General features: G+C 46.1%; 1 protein-coding gene across 1 annotated transcript in view; it reads left to right on the forward strand.

Annotated features, from left to right (window-relative positions):
- The window catches only part of LOC144728316 (voltage-gated potassium channel subunit beta-2-like), a 107,987-nt gene that overhangs the window by 87,233 nt on the left and 3,344 nt on the right, over positions 1-17,410 (forward strand). The window contains exons 3-12 of the mRNA XM_078607668.1: positions 2,127-2,164; positions 4,936-5,015; positions 6,624-6,668; positions 7,692-7,736; positions 8,257-8,300; positions 10,064-10,236; positions 11,741-11,861; positions 13,019-13,113; positions 15,374-15,494; positions 17,075-17,163. Coding sequence (XP_078463794.1) covers positions 2,127-2,164; positions 4,936-5,015; positions 6,624-6,668; positions 7,692-7,736; positions 8,257-8,300; positions 10,064-10,236; positions 11,741-11,861; positions 13,019-13,113; positions 15,374-15,494; positions 17,075-17,163 — 851 coding nt within the window. The remainder of the gene's footprint in view (positions 1-2,126; positions 2,165-4,935; positions 5,016-6,623; positions 6,669-7,691; positions 7,737-8,256; positions 8,301-10,063; positions 10,237-11,740; positions 11,862-13,018; positions 13,114-15,373; positions 15,495-17,074; positions 17,164-17,410) is intronic.

The following is a 17,410-nucleotide window of genomic DNA, read 5'->3' on the forward strand; positions in this document are numbered from 1 at the left end:
GGCTTATTGTTACCCATGTACGGTGGTAACCTCTCCGTAACGTACTCGACATTTACGAACTTTACTGCTGAGACCCAACATTATTTAGGGGCCGTCCATAAATGACGTCACGCGATTTTGGACGATTTTTGATCCCCCCCCCAATCGTCACACAGCGTCACAAAAAGTCAGACCCCCCCTCAAATATGATGTCACGAAGCTCTGCCCCCCAAAAATAAAACATGCTTCAAATCGCTTTAAACTATTATCATTGTAGTGCGTATTTAATGTGGCGCTGCACTCTGATGTTGTAGGAGAAAACATTTATTAAAAAGTCTATTTAATTAAGTATAACGTGTTGTCTATATTTATTTAAAGTTGAGCATTTTGATGTGACGTCACATTTCTCACCCCCCCCCCCCTCGTCACACATCGTTACAAATGTCTGACCCACCCCCCCCCTAGGTGCGTGACGTCATTTATGGACGGCCCCACACTTGCTACTCTATTCATATTTCCCCCCACTTACCTATTTATGGCGACTACTTTTTTACGCACAAGTCTAAAAACAATATTTACGTGATCAACAACGAATAATAATCATGCACATAATACAATACACAAGGTAATATATCTTAATATATTAATAATATGCATTTGCTTTTCACACCGATGGTTGTACAGGATAGATGCGCTATGGGTTACTGAGCATGCTCTGTTTAGGTTCTGCACCACAGTACGATCTACCATCACATTTCAAGTAGTAGTACCACTACTACTACTAGTAGGTACTATACCACGTTATGATCCACCATCCCATCTCTTTGCTTCGATTGAAGTATTTACTTTCTGGTTTTCAGGAACGCATCATGGGCGTAAACGGGGGTATGCATGTACAATAAAAAGCTGCAAATATGCCCCTGTGTATTGATTTTGTTACTTATATTCTCCAAAACGAAGGCAATGATGATTGCGTGTTATCAGATATATCTCTAAATCTAATTGATTAAGTGTTCTCAATCATACAAGCAAACAACTCCACACGAATGATACAAGAATCCACTTGTATGAACATACAGCCATGGGATACTCTAAACTAAACTATTATTTATTTTATCGGGTAAGGCCCACTGAGCTATGTAGCTCTTTTTTAGAAGCGACCTCGGCCACAAATGATATCTCAATGAAGTCGCTTATCACGTGGACATTTATAGCAGTTAAAATACACTAAACGCGTGATGTTGATTCTAAACATGGAGGTTGAAAACCGGAGGACCCGGAGAAAAAAAATCCACGCGACCACAGGCAGAGAGATATGCAAACCCAAATACACAGCAGGTGTCAGGGTCGGGATTGGGATCGAACCCACGACCTCCTTTATACCAGAAGAGGGAGTTTACCTCTCGCCGCCGCGGCAACCTCGAGAACAAAGGCAGAATAATGACAATCACCGTGCTTACCGTATGAATGCCTCTGACTTAACCTTTGTGCTGCAGTGCAACACGGCTAAATAATGTCGATTGTTAAACATGAAGGGACGTGCTATTGTCTTGATGAGAAAACCAACGTTTGAGTACCACTTAATTTTTATACATTTCAACCACTTCATCCCAATAACCTCAGCAATTGAACCATTCTGAAGTAAATGTGGGCAAATCTCTGTCACAATGCTCGCTACACACGCGTGCCTGTTACCCAGCACTGTGGAGGCAGCGAGTGTTGGTGGTTCGCACGAACGTTTCAAAACTCCTTTCCCGCGAGGGTCGAGAAGGGACCGTGTACCCTGGCGTGCCAGAATAGTGCAGACTCATCTCACCTGCCCCTTCTGTAATGGGATTGAGTGTTGCTCCATCGCACGCGCGAATTTTCTCCAGGTGCTCCGGTTTCCTCCCACACGTACAAACACTCGTTAATGACCACATCTTAATAAACAGAGGACCGTAGAGCTTGGGAACTTGTTTGTCTCCGGCTCATTGTATGGTTGCTGTCTTTCCCGCCTGTTTGTGGTTCCTCCTCGTCCCTCTTGAGTCATTCACTCTCGTCCAGGGTGAGCGAATACTGTGCAGCGGGCAACGCTTTTACAAGCTTTCAATGATCATTGTTAGAGTCAATGTCTATTCATTACGTGTTTGTGCATTTCTTCGCAGGAACGTGGGTGACATTTGGAGGGCAGATCAGTGAAGAGGTGGGCAGGGACGCGAGGCTCCTCTTGTTTACAGGCTGAGTGGGCAGCCAATTGTCCCAATTAGCGTACCACGCTGACTTTCACATGCAGGAGGCTAACGAGACGATCTGCGTACCATTGCAATGTCACCGCCTGCCAGCCTCTCCGTTAAGGACCTAGCAGGTGGTATCAGTTCTGATTAAACCGGGTACATTAGAATTCAATTAAGGAAATTGATTTGCTCTGTTATTGGCATTAATCTCAATTAGCCAATGCCAGTTCTCAGACTGGAGTCACTGCCTCCCCACATTCTGTTAAGGCCACTCCAGCCAGGGTTGCCAACTGTTGAGGTGGCTGTACCAGTATTGTGAGATTTTTTTATTCACCTTGATATGTTCCGTGTTTACATCATGAGAGCTCCTTTGCCAGAACTAAAATATAAGAATAGGGGTTTTCCCCTTTTTTCTGGCAACCAAACTGAAACCTGTTTACAAGGAATCATGTCTGCATTAACCGCAATACTTGTGGTCAGAATACAAAAAAAACACACTCTTATAATATATGCATTGTTTTGAAACTGATTGGTCCACACCAGAGACAGCTTTCTTTTGAGCCTCGTCTCAAACGGTGCTAGACCAGAGGACGTGGCCGGTTGTCGGAAGGTTTGCGAGTTCGAAACGTGGTGAATGTGCTTATTGAACTAATTTTCCCTCGTGGGTCAAGAAAATACTGTCCGTACAACTTCATGAGGGTGTCCGCTTTGGCTGACCCAATGAGGCACCGGGTCCCCACCATTGGGGATCTTTGAATTTCCACGACTGCTCTGCTCCACGCAGGGAGACGCCGTGGATTTGTGCCACGTGCTGGCGTTCCCGCGTTAATTCGCGAAGGATACGTTCCGGGGATGCTCGTGAAGTGCAAATTTCGCGGACAATGACATTCGCCTTCGAAAACCAATAAATAAATACAAATATAGGCTAATAAATACATGAAAATAACGTTTCTTTCTCATCACTTTATCTCATCACTTTAACTCATCACTTTCTCTCCCATCACTTTACCTCATCACTTTATCTCATCACTTTACCTCATCACTTTACCTCATCACTTTCCCTCTCATCACTTTACCTCATCACTTTACCTCATAACTTTCTCTCTCATCACTTTACCTGATAATTTTCTCTCATCACTTTCTCTCATCACATTTTCTCCCATCACTTTACCTAATCACTTTATCTACGCCTCTATATAAGGACAGAAACAGGTGGACTTCTCCACAAATATGGCTGTCGCCTGATGAAGCTAGTTGTAATTACAATGCAAAACGTCGTACTCTGTAAATGTTGAGGCTTGGCTCTCCAACACACAACCGGCGTGCTGTACTAGTGACGAATTGGCCACGTTCTGTTGACGTGACAACCCTTACTAGTTGGCTGTGTCGGGTGGTGGCGGGTGTTAACGACACATTTATATATTTACGCGATCTAACCCAAAAACCTCTATTATGGATGATATTGGTCGCGAAAGCCTCCTCCGTGTTAGACTGCATTAGTACTGCCCCCTGCTGTCCAAGGACCCTTTGTGTTTAAATTGCGCCCCTTCTCCGGGGTGCCAGCTCAGCTCTCATTCCCTCATCATGCCCAACAGTGGAGAGACAACTCCATTGGAATAATATTCAAGAGACAAAGGGGCCGAACGTGGACCAGAGACCAACCAATAACCAACAAGGCAAATCACCCGTCCCGCTCACTTTAAATACACGAGAGAGGGCTTGCGTAGCACGGGTCCCTTGAAGAGACGGAAAGGCTTATACTGAAAATTAATGTTGCAAGGGAGTCTGTGGCCAGGTGTTGCACATTTCTGTGCCACATGAGGTGGTGGAAGTTAGCATGTTTTTGTTGTCGTTATTGCTGTTGTTAAATGACAACAGACATTGATACGTGTGTTTGGTTACTATCAAAGAGCGTATTGCACAAATGTACTTATTTCGTGCATTACTTATGCCTCACAGCGAGAGTGACCTTGGTTCGAATCCCGACTTGGGCGCATTTATTGTGTGGAGTTCTGTATGTTCTCCCCATTGTTCTGGGAGTTTACTGTGGGTTCTCAGTGTTTCTAATCACTAAAAAAAAAGAACTCCCACAATGTAACCGGAATTGGCCAAACATCCCAATGCTTAAATATGACCTGCCAATTACTCAACTGGGATTTCACATAGCAACAGGGCCCTTCAAAATAAAGGCCCTTGAGTTAGGCTTTCCTGGCCAAGCAAGTGTAAAAGTGATAATGAATAAACTGCTGTCACCAAGGTTGTGGCTTCCCGGCTGGCACCAACGTCTGCTGTGATCCACAGATGGTGGGTGCAAGAACTAAGAGGGACTGCAGAATAATGAAACCGATGCACTCGTGGGACCGCAGTGGATTACCGCCGCACTGGATTAGTGCCACCACTGTGCCCATTTGAGCAGCGGGGTGCCACTAATCTCTGTTGGCGGCCCTAAGCCAGTGGCGGAAATTCTGTCACTTTTACAGCAGGGACCAGTCACACTATTAGACGGCCGCTGTTGACTTCACGACTGTGAGATCTGCGTCGTGCCGCGCGATGAGCATCTGCCACGGGTGCCTGCGCGCGCAGCTTCGCAGGATATATTCACATGCACGATTGCCAGTGAGTGCGTGTACGAGCAAGCATGCAGGCAGGGGTGATATATGTGCGGCGTGCGCGCACGGTAGCCGTGGTGCTGGAAACGTCTAGGACCGCTCGCTGTGTTTACGCGTGCGGATTTCCGCAGGTGGCGGAGCAGCTCATGACGGCGGCGTACGACCACGGCGTGAACCTGTTCGACACCGCAGAGGTGTACGCTGCGGGGAAGTACGTGGTAGTCATATATTTATCAACAATAATGTTATTAAAATAATAACGCACCAACGGATACCCCCACATTCATGGCAGCGCTATTGCGGACAGCGCTGAGGTCAGAGTGTAGGGTGCGTCAATTGTGGTGGTGCTCATCATTGCTGGTGGCCCTGAGTCGCAGTGGGAAATTCTGCGTTTACACTCTCTCCATGTGACTATCAGGCTTGACTCCCCTCAAAGTGATACCCAACTTACCCAGCGCAAAGGGATGACAGGCTGAGTGGACGCCCGACTTTTTATTTGAACGGACATCCAATCGGTTGTGATTTGAGCGCTGTGACCACAGCATTATTTCATCAGATACGCAGAGATGTGACATACGCAACAATTAAAAAGATAGTTTAATAACAATTTTCAACCCTTGCTTCAATCTGCTGCTGGATGAAGGCTTTCCCTCCCTTCTCCGACCGTGATAGTCACAGGAGGCTGATTGACCATTCCCTGCTTCTTGCAAATTGGTGATAGCGAGGCCAAAGAAAAATAGGGACCTCACTCTCCATTGGGCATCTGTGAAAAAGAGCCTCACAGCTCATCGGATTCCTCCAGTTTACATAAAAGATTCTTCTTCTTGGTTCTTTCGGTAAAGTCACGTAGAAGGGAAATAATAAAATAAATAAAAATTAAACATAATAAAATTATTCTCACGACGTTTCGGCCACAACGCAAGCAGCCGTCCTCAGGTGAAGAACAAGTTTGTTGGAAAGACAGCGTCTGAATGTTTCAGACGTTGTCTTTCGAACAGACTTGTTTTATTATTTCCCTTCTACGTGACTTTACCGAAAGAACCAAGAAGATGAATCCCTGCAGTCACGAAAGCTTTAAATAGAAATAAAAGATTCTGATATCAGCTGTGGCTGGCAATCAAACTAAGGTCCACTGTGCACCTCGCACACCATACTGCCACCTCTCCCCCTTGCTTACCCGTATATATTTAGTTGAAATTAATTATACGCATGAACAATGCCTTATAAATAGAATCGACAGTTGATATTACATGGGGACATTTTTTAAGCTGGTGCTGAGACACGTAGTTTTAAAAAAAGATGTTGTGAAAGTGACGTGCTTGTAAATTGTTTTTGCCAATCCTCTACGACACTGGTGTAACCATCAACCCCTCATCCACGCACTTACTTACACAGCCATTCACCCAGCCACTCACCACTGGTGTCACCATCAACCGCATGGGAACGTCATCAGCAGGCCAATGCGCACATCTCCTTCATGAATGGGAAATTAAAAACGCAAGCCACAGCGGTGCGATCGTGGCCATGCAATCCAAACCATGGACCATACACTACGCCAATGTAGTCTGTGCTTCTTTCATTGAGGAGTAGACATGTAACGCAAACTCTCTCCCGAAGCCTTCTCGTGGCTAGCAGCATACCTCGACTTTGGCATTTAGCTCCTGATCACATTGCCATGAGCAAGAATATAATATAATTGTGTGTCTCGATCTCTGCTCGTTGCGTTAGACGCTGTCTGTCCATCATTTCACTTCACAGTACTGATTAGCCTCTTTGCTTTCTTAGTGTCCGTTGACCTCATTAAGTTTTTTTTCCGCAGGGCAGAGGTGATCATGGGGAATATCATCAAGAAAAAGGGCTGGAAGTGAGCGGCATTGCATTTGCTGATGGCACACACACACACACGCACGTGCTCTCTTTTGTAGTTAAAATACATGTTTGTCAAAGGCCGGGTTTGACTTCTACGGCTTTGGGAGTGGGCGGCAGGGGTTCGCTTTGTCCCGCACATTAGGAATCGCGGGTGCATGTAATTTCTTACAAATGTTAATTGTAAATGATTTAAAATAAATAATAAAGGTGCACAGTTTGGGAGGGGCGTTGTCCCTCCCCCGTGCCCCCCGCCCCTCCCCGCAAACGCCACCCATGATATTCGTTTAAAATGTTTTATTGCAGATAATAGTCGTTAACTGCGATCATTGTTCATATCTATGCAGCTTAAGGAACACAACAATAAACAGCGATACATGAATCATGAAATATGTACCAGGACAGAATGAATAATTCAACATCAACATTTATGACAAACTTGCAAACCGTACATTAGGGGCAGTGGGCAGGGCAGCGTTTGGAGTGTCATTGATCTGAGTAGGAAGGTGCTGAAGATGACCTCGTGTGCACTTTTTTGTACCTTGCTGATGTTGAGTATTCCCTCGGAACCATCAACATGTTCGAGTAAACTTTTGCTCGTGGCTTTGTCTGGCTGCCAAAAAAGTGTCTCTGCGTTCCAATGAGCACTGGCCGTTGCTCTTCTTCAACGGGGGGCTCCGATCCAGTGGCAGAAGTTCCACGTTCTTATGGCGGGACCAGTTTTTCCGTGGGACAACTTCGGTTGACTTACCACAGGGTTATTGTTTACGAGATGGTACTTAGTTTACCAAACCCAGGAGAGATGATGTGCCCAAGTCAAAACCCAGGCTGCTTCTCTACCAATTGAGCTCTGCCCAAGCCCTATGTGTGGTGTGCTACGGATAGACTGGCCCTTGCCATGGGAATGTGTAATTTCCACCACGATATCCGGATCACCAAAAGACTTTGTTTGGTTTTGAGAATCGTTGCGGTAGGTAGGTTGTCACAAGCTATGTTAATCTGTTTGTTTATTGTGTTCTAGGCGATCAAGTCTGGTGATCACGACCAAAATCTACTGGGGAGGGAGGTAAGTAACACCAGTTTACATCTCCTACACATTCCCACATTCTAATACATCTGGTAATATGTTAGACGAGTCCCAATGATCGCGTCAGTAGGCTGCTGGCTCCAGGTCAGGAGACTGCTGTCTGATTTATTAATGAAAGAAAACACGACGTTTCGGTCGCAACACACTCGTCCGTCTTCAGGTGAGAAAGAATGATCTGCTGTTGTGGCTTTATTTAGAGCCAGATCATTTCTTCTCACCTGAAGACGGACGCTTGTGTTGCGACCGAAACGTCGTGTCTTATTTTATTATTTTTTCTATCTACGTGATTTTACCGAAAGAACCAGAGAGTATGAAGGTGAATGTCGAAGCTCATAAAGATGATGTTGAAATGAAGATGATCAATGAATACGATGTTGAATGATGATGATGAATGACGATGTTGAATGATGATGAATGAAGACGATGGTGAATGAAGATATCAGATGATGATGGCATGATGATGATGACACGCGTCTGGCCTCTCCTCTTTGCCGCACAGAGCAGAGACGGAGCGAGGCCTCTCGCGGAAGCACATCATCGAAGGTGACACCGCCGTCACGAGCCCCGCTCGCGCAACACCGCAGCACCGCAGTCGCCGAGAGTAGCACGCGGCACGCCGCCGCCGCCGTCGCTGCTCGATGAACGGCTGCCGCTTCTCCCATCACGTCCTAGCCGGAGTCGTGCGACTCCGTGTGATTTACCTGAAGCGTTTCGAACTGTCGCTTCGAGTCCACACCGTGCAGTGCTGCAGACTCTGCGGCCTGAGATCTCCTCCCATTCCTCTCTGAGTACTCTGTACGGACGTATTGGCGGTACACCGGTGGGGCGTGGGATATAGAAAAAAAAACAAAGAAGCAAAATTTTCGCAATAATTACTTATTTCCCCGCGATTCGCAAACCCCGGTCAGAAAATCTTGCGGGGCGGTGGTGCGTCAAAATCAGTTATCGCGATGTCAAAGCAGTCGGAAGACGAATGTCAGTTCAAATTTGGATTTTAGACTGTTGTATGTGGACCGCTGTGTTATGCTGCATCGGTGTACCGCCAATATGTCCACATGTATATAATATTCCTATTTTGGTGTATGCAACTTCTACATTAGTTACAAATTTGCGACGTGCAATACAGTATGTACGTGTACACGCACAGCTGTTTTGTCAATCTACTGCTGGATGAGGCCTGCCGACGTTGTGTGGGTCACAGAGTGGTGGTTATTTTGTGTATAGTTTGTCGTCCTTTCCCGCACCTCCGATTGTCAGGCTTGGCTATGTAACGGTGGGAGAAAAGTCCAATGTGTGTACATACACATATTTCACCATACTACACCAGGCTGGTCAGTGCAATTTGGTGAAGGCAGGGATCAATAGACGTGGGAGCACATGAGTACAGTTCAAACACATGATTTCGCTGCACTGCCCATCAGATGGCCTCGCAGCAGCCTCTAACAACCTGTTGTGCACGGTGGTCACCCGTCCAAGCACTCTCCAGGCTACACCCTGATTAGCTTTGGAGGCCTGACGAGATCGGGAGCATTCTGGCCGATTGGGTCACGAGACAGATCGTGGACAGCAGCGATAACGATTGCACCTTTTACCGTGGGATTGACAACTATTGACTGAAGCTTTTCCGGGAACGTTTTTCTCTCTCCCTTCTCTTGAAACATGACGCAATGACACGATGCATTCCGTGTTGTGTCATTTATGCTGGCAAGGGAAAATAAAATAAAATAAACTCTATCAGACGGTATGTTTGTATCGTGTTGAACTTCTTTCGCACTGTACGTAGCCAACCATGCTAATCGGAGGTGCGGGGAAGGACCACAAAAACGAAGCCGTGATGTATTCGCAATGAATTAACTTCCGTGCGAATCACGTGCGTTCATTATATTCACGTAATTTCTAAAACTGATCCTGTTGTTAAAATCTCCCGGATTGTATTTCAATAGTTAACGGGGAGATCGACGCCCATTCCGGGAGAGACTCCCCGGCTAATCCGGGAGTGTTGGCAAACCCCGCTCCTTCGCGTCTCTGCGACCTACGCCGCCACCACCACCATCCCACATCACTTCGTGTCCCACGCCATTAGCACCCCCTTGTCTCCTCCCTTGCTGTCTGCCCCCTCTACGGCCACTTTGTTCCCCGTGCCCCACCTCGTCGTCTTTATTCACACCTCCGGCCCCATTGTCCCTTGCGCACCCCCCCCCCCTACCTTGCGCGGCCACTCTTCGTGACTCCCCCTTCAATTTCTCTCTCCCTCTGCCCCGCAACCACCCCCACGTGTTGCCACCAAACCCGTCGCGCTTTGCCAGGGCTGGCCGGCTCGCTGCAGCGGCTGCAGCTGGACTACGTGGACGTGGTGTTCGCGAACCGGCCCGATCCCAACACGCCCATGGAGGAGGTGGTGCGTGCCATGAGCCACGTGATCGCGCAGGGCCGTGCCATGTACTGGGGCACGTCGCGTTGGAGCAGCGCCGAGATCATGGTACGGCCCCAGCGCCGCACACGCGAACAGCCGGTGTCTCTTATCGTGGTTTACCCCCCCCCCCGCACAACCGAGCCACGCCGGGTCTGCGCCGAACGGCTCAGGAGACGCCACATTGTGTTTCCACTGCAGAAGCCGAGCCGTGCTGCCGATGTCGCATGCACAGTGAGTCGAGACGCACGTCGATGACATGGTGACGCTGTGCCCTCGCTGTGTACCGACATCACACGCAATTAAATTGCGATCAGCCCCATCCCTGACCCTGCTTGGCCCCAAGCTGGTTTCACGTACCTTGTGAGGCTGGTATATGACGCTTTGGTTCTGGTTCGGCGCGGCAAATATTCATAGCCAGTGGAAAATTGTCCGATTCCGTGCTGGCTCGGCTCGGAATCACTGATGGAGATGAGCACCCACACCTGTTGACTTAGTGCACGGTACAGCGTTGTATCTCACTGCACACACTGGCGTGCGTGGTGCGTGTATGTTCGAATCTTTATTTAGGCTGGAATAATCCGATTAGCTATGCAGCTCTTTTTCACTGATGCCCAGTCGGGGCGGCTCAGAAGGAAGTGGCGAAAGTGGGTAGTGCATTTTACTCCAAACCCGGGGACCTGGGTTCAATTCCCGGCCATGGTTAACATCAGTGGAAAATGATATCTGAACTGGTCCTGGGCCTTCCGTACAAGTGCTTGGCGTAGTATGTATGCACTGGGGAGACAAAGGTGGCCGGGCGTGGTGTTGGCCACCAACTCCCTCGTGTGCTGTGCTGACCTTCATAGGTGCTACTCGTTAACAGCACTTGGCCCTACAATCAGTGTAGGTCACACAGGAGATCTCTGTTTAGAATATTTAGAATGTTTGGCTGTTTTATATTTCCACGTCATAAACCACTTCGTTAAGCCATCGTTTGTGGCCAGGTCACTTCTGAAAAAGAAGCGAATAGTTAAATGGGCTTTACCTGGTAAAATAAACATCGATTTGTATTTTGTTTTAGTGATTTTATTACCTTTCCTACACTTTGCACTCCTATCGTATGTTCGTATTGTGTGCTGCTGTGACATCCTGACCCGTCCCTACTGGACATCTGTGCAAAAAGAGCACAGATGTTTTACTGCCGGTCGGTGGTGTTGCAGGTCAACAATAAAAACCCCTCGATACACAGCACTGGAGCCGTGTCCACGTAGGAAGTGGTCCCTTGGGATCACGGGACCATGGGGTGAGACGTAGGAGACTGCACGATTTCACTCACAGTTGTATATGGTCATCGTTGCTGATTGAAAACAGATACCAGATAGTGACGAGGGTGAACTCACCGGGAAGCGGGTGGCCCGTGCGGTCGTCACTTCGTGAATATTGTCTTCATCTGCACCCTCTTTCTTATTTTGATATTGTTTGTTGTTGTTGTAACGTTCTGACCACGTGGCCTGACTGGACATCCGTGCACAAAGAGATTTTATAGCACATCGCATTCCTCCAATGCAAACAAAGATTCCGATTCTTGCAGGAGGCCTACTCGGTGGCGCGTCAGTTCAACCTGGTGCCACCGGTGTGCGAGCAGGCCGAGTACCACCTCTTCCAGCGCGACAAAGTGGAGATGCAGCTGCCAGAGCTCTACCACAAGATCGGTGAGAGACCTCCCTGTGCCAGGAGGGCCTACATTTACGATCATTATTATGATTATCAGTTAACATTTCATGGACAGCTGAGGTGGCCGGGTGACTGACTGCTGCTTTACTGGACATCTTATGGAAAAAAGAGCTTTATAGCTCATCGGATTCCTCCGGTATAAATAAATGTTCTGATTCTGGAGACTTTGACCATGGAGACCTCGAATTAAAATCCTGACACTCTGGCGATTAAATTGTGGTCCTCAAGTCTAGTGGCTATATTTACTTTCAGGTGACTGCACGTTCTGTTTACGTGACAGCCCTTACTAGTTGGCTGTGTCGGGTGGTGGCGGGTTTTAACAACACATTTATATATTTACTCCATCTAACCCAAAAAACCTCTATTATGGATTATATTTATCGCGAAAACCTACGTGTTAAACTTCTGGGAAGGTCTTGCCCCCTACTATGAAGATCAGATGCATAGTTCTGTGATGTCCGCTTCTGTGGGTCATTCTTTAACTTGGGGGGTTGAACTTCTTTTCTATTGGATCGGTCCTCCCATCACACCCTGCATTTCAAGTAACATCACAATACAATATTTGTTTGCATTGTTTGTTGTTGTAACTTGCTGATCTGCCCTTAGTGGACATCTGAAAAAAAAGAATAACTTTACAGCTCATCCGATTTCTCCGGGATAAATAAAGATTCTGACAATACTACTCATATAGTACATGCACACAGCCTTGTTTTAGAACACCTATTCAAAACAGACACACTTATGGTCATATTATTTTGAGGCAGCAGTGGTCGGACAATGTGATATATGTATACGGTTTCATCCTTGTTGTGAATCATCTGTAAAGTACAGGGTGCTTCAAAAAATGTTTAACACTTACATGGGACTATCGTTTTAGTGAAAAAAAACGGATAATACACTGTAACATGATAACAAAAGTATGTTAATAGCTTCAAAAATTCAAAGAGTCTCTACTTGTTCGCCATCATTGTCAACGCGTGCCTGAAATCTTCTTCAGGTGGTCTCCAGAGCCCGGAGGCACATTTCTTGTGGTATTGTTGCAAATTCTCAGAAGTGTTACAATTTTTTTAAGCACCCTGTATAGCCATCGTTAGTTTGCATGAGGTTCATATGTCTTTGTGTGTGTGTGGCACAGGCGTGGGTGCCATGACATGGTCCCCGTTGGCGTGTGGGCTCCTGACTGGGAAGTACGAAGACGGGATCCCAAACTCCTGCCGAGCAGGGCTGAAGGTGACTGTACCAGCAACAGTGGCAGCAGCATCACACGTACACCCACCACGTGCACACGCGTGTGCATAGACCTAACGGGAGTGCGTCCCCTCGCCAAACAGCCACGGGCTCACAGTCATCATTACACACAAAGTGCTTGCCGCAAATGAACCACAATACCTTGCTGATCTCGTCAAGGAGCATAAACCATCACGTGAACCCCGGTCAACCTCGCAGCGGCTTTTGGATGGCCATTGAACAAGGCGGTCGCCGCATCGTGCGCTTTCAGATGCGCTTCTGCGGCCGTCTGGAATGCTCTTCCTTTCGATATTAGGAAGCCGCTGGAGATATGCACTTTTAAATTTAGTTTGAAAACTTATTTCTTTAGAACTGCTTTTTGTGTTGAGTTTGTTGTCCTTCTCCCACACCTCCGGTTAGTGCGGTTGGCTACTTACGGTGCAAAATAAGTTCAACATACATACGTACGTAACAGCTGCGTCAACTGCCCCGAAGTTAATCCGGGCCTGAATTAATGTCATTGTTCGCTCTCTAATTCGATGGCACGCTTCTGCCTAGCGGCGTGAGCCTGTTTAAAGGGAATACAAACTAAGGGGATGGGGGGACAACACAGTGTTAAGCAAATTTTTAGAAAATGTTCCAACGTTAAACAGAACGGGTCGCAATACGAACTGCTCTTGTTTATCGTGCATTCTGCTCTGGCCGCCACCCCCTATGTGTATGAGGAAAGGTTGCGACACGGATCACTGGATTGGCTGTAATAATTTAGAGGGGGGGGACCTCAGCCCCCCTCAGCCCCCCCAGCCCCCCCCCCCCAATGATTAGAGGGCTTGCACACATATATTAATACTTTTTACATTTAGTTCCACTTATGTCTGTACTGTCAAATTCAGTTCACCAGTCCTGTAAAATATACCTTTTTTTAATGAAACTAGAGACCTGTAATGAGAGACTTGTATAGCCATTTTTTGTCAATCCACTGCTGGATGAGGGCCTCCCCGCGCCGTGTTAATTTACCATATTTCATCGTGCCGGCCGGTGCGGGTTGGTGGAAGGCGGAAAGCACGGACGTTGGAACAAAATCTAGTACGATTTAAAGCTTTCGTGACTGCAGGGATTCATATTCTTGGTTCTTTCGGTAAAGTCACGTAGAAGGGAAATAATTAAATAATATCAATAAACTATTCAATTCTCACGACGTTTCGATTGCAACACAAGCAATCATCATCAGATGTGAAAACCGCCAGTATTTTCTTAAAATGTATTGCTGTGTTTTTCACACCTGATGATGATTGCTTGTGTTGCGATCGAAACGTCGTGAGAATTTAATTGTTATATTTTTATTATTTTATTATTTCCCTTTTACGTGACTTTACCGAAAGATCCTAGAATACAATATAGTACAGCAATGGATTTTGCTCCACTGCTGTCTGCTGCCCACAACGTAGCCCCGCAGCAGCCTACGGTACCTTGACATTCATGGTGGTCGCCCACCAAGCAACTGTCCAAGCTCAAACCTGCTGAGCTTCCAAGAGCTGATGAGATCGGGTACATTTCGGGTAATTTGATCATTTTCTTTGGTTCTTTCGGTAAAGTCACGTAGATATAATAATAATAAAATAAAGTTAATATTTTTTTTTAACTAAAATAAAAAAAGAATAAAATAACAAAAAAAAACACTGATGTAGACTGAAGCCTCGTTCTTAATCGGAGTGACAATCTATATTATAGATTGCCAGTACACTCACTCTTAATCGGAGTGAGTGTACACTCACTCCAGGCTACAGTCTACACGAGTTTTTTTTTATTATTTAACAAAAAAGTATTCACTTTTATTATTATTTTTCGATCTAGAATATGAATTCCTGCAGTCACAAAAGTCTAAATTTTATTTGATCATTCGCGGCGCACACGGCTTTTTTTTTTATCCATGATGATGCTGATGGTGATGATGTGTACGGTAGCGGTTAGCGCACTGCGCTACGAGCCCGGCGACCCGAATTCCATTCCCGCTCACAGCCAATAACAGTGACGATTATCTGAACTGTTCCTGGGCCTCCCCTAGGTCGACTCAGCCTCAAATCAGTCCCTAGTACGGTGTGTAAACATCGCCACTGGGAAGACAAAGGCGGCCGGCCGTGGTGTTGACCGCTCACCCCCTTCGTGTGCCGTACCAGCCTTCATGGGTGCTCGCTAACAGCACTTGCCCCAACAATATGTTAAGGCTATACGGGGGGGGGATCTTTGTCTTTGTGTGTGCCAGGGCTACCAGTGGCTGAAGGAGCGCGTGCACAGCGAGGAGGGCCGTCGGCAGCAGGGCCAGCTCAAGGAGCTCCACACCCTCACCGAGCAGCTCGAGTGCACGCTGCCACAGCTCGCCATCGGTGAGACTCAACTCATGTTTGGATAGTAATAGGGTTTTACCCTTTCAACTGGTACAAAAACTGACACCTTTATACAAGGCATCATGTTTGCAATAACCACAATACAAGCAGTCAAAATGCAAACAAAAAGAAACAACTCTGATGATGATAATGATATGCACTGTCCTTGAAGTTGATTGGTTCACACCCGAGACAGCTTTTCTTAGAGCCTAGTTTCCATTGGTGTTGGACCAGATGACACCAAAAGGCGTACAACTCAAAGACAGCGCACTATCAGAGTATTGAGAGCTCGGGGTAAGCATTTACACTATGAGACCTCCTTTACCAGTGGCAATGTATAGTAATAGGGTTTTACCCTTTCAACTGGTACAAAAACTGACACCTTTATACAAGGCATCATGTCTGCAATAACCACAATACAAGCAGTCAAAATGCAAACAAAAAGAAACAACTCTGATGATGATAATGATATGCACTGTCCTTAAAGTTGATTGGTTCACACCCGAGACAGCTTTTCTTAGAGCCTAGTTTCCATTGGTGTTGGACCAGATGACGCCAAAAGGCGTACAACTCAAAGAAAGCGCACTATTAGAGTATTGAGAGCTCTGGGATAAGCATTTACACTATGAGACCTCCTTTACCAGTGGCAATATAGAGTAATAGGTTTTTACCCTTTAAACTGGTACAAAAACTGACACCTTTATACAAGACATCATGTTTGTAATAACCACAACACAAGCAGTCAAAATGCAAACAAAAAGAAACAACTCTGATGATGATAATGATATGCATCATTATCATGTTTTGATGTTTACGAGTCAAGAAGGCAATATTTGGCTGAATATGTACACATTTTTTACAACTGTTCTGTGTTACCTTAAGCAGATTCCTAATTATAATAAATTTACATTATAAAAACGTGTGACACACACCCACAGGAAAAGCGTGGGGAACCTGCTTTCTCCAGAATGTCCCCATTGTTGTGACTTACATTGGGGGAGACCCATAACCAATTACATTACCTGCTGTGCAATACATTATATCAAGGGAGCAGATGGATGAAGTGTACAATGCTACACTTTAAACCTAATAAGTGTGAAATTACGCAGTATTTTTTTGTATTTACATTGTAATTATTACATTTGAGGTATTTAAGATCTTAAATTTCTGTTCTTATTTTACTGCTTCACGTCTCTCAGTTTTCTCAAATAATCAGCAAGAATTTACGCAAATGAAGTGCAGAACTGAATTCAACGTAGTTTTGTTATGCAGTCTATTCACTGCGCTTGAGTGTGTAGAACGGAATTTGAATAGTCATTGTAAGAAATGTAATGCAAAATCATGCTAAAATAATATCTTATTCAGTTTAGCCACAGGCTCATATTCGAAGCCAGGGTATTAGCAATGCCAGCTGAAGTGCACTGACCTGTGAGCCAGCCACCCAGTCACCGTCTCACAAAACAATTACTAAAGAATGTACCATAAAATTTCCCACTGCAGATTGCTACGCTCGCTCTGAGCAATTCCCACCGTTATGTCCGTGCACACATCGCTTCTCGCCTTGCTCCCCACCCTCTCAGCCTGGTGCCTGAGGAGCGACGGGGTTAGCTCCGTGCTGCTGGGAGCCTCCAAGGTGGAGCAGCTGCTTGAGAACCTGGGGGCCGTGCAGGTGGGATTGACACGAGCGGATATACATTGCTAAATATCTATTTTGAAATGTTAAATCATATATATATATTATCGCGATTGCATGTGGCAATACAAACAAGATGAGGTTCAAAAAAACGAAAATACAGTCAAATGTTCAGCTTGAAAAGATCTCCATGGATGTCAGGGAAATACCAAACCAGTCATTCATCAGTGCACTTGATGAATTACATGTGTACATGTAACTTTACTGCTGTATGAGTACCTCC

Source organism: Lampetra planeri, chromosome 28 (genome assembly GCF_965212315.1).
Source record: "Lampetra planeri chromosome 28, kcLamPlan1.2.h2, whole genome shotgun sequence".
Taxonomy (NCBI): Eukaryota; Metazoa; Chordata; class Hyperoartia; order Petromyzontiformes; family Petromyzontidae; genus Lampetra; species Lampetra planeri.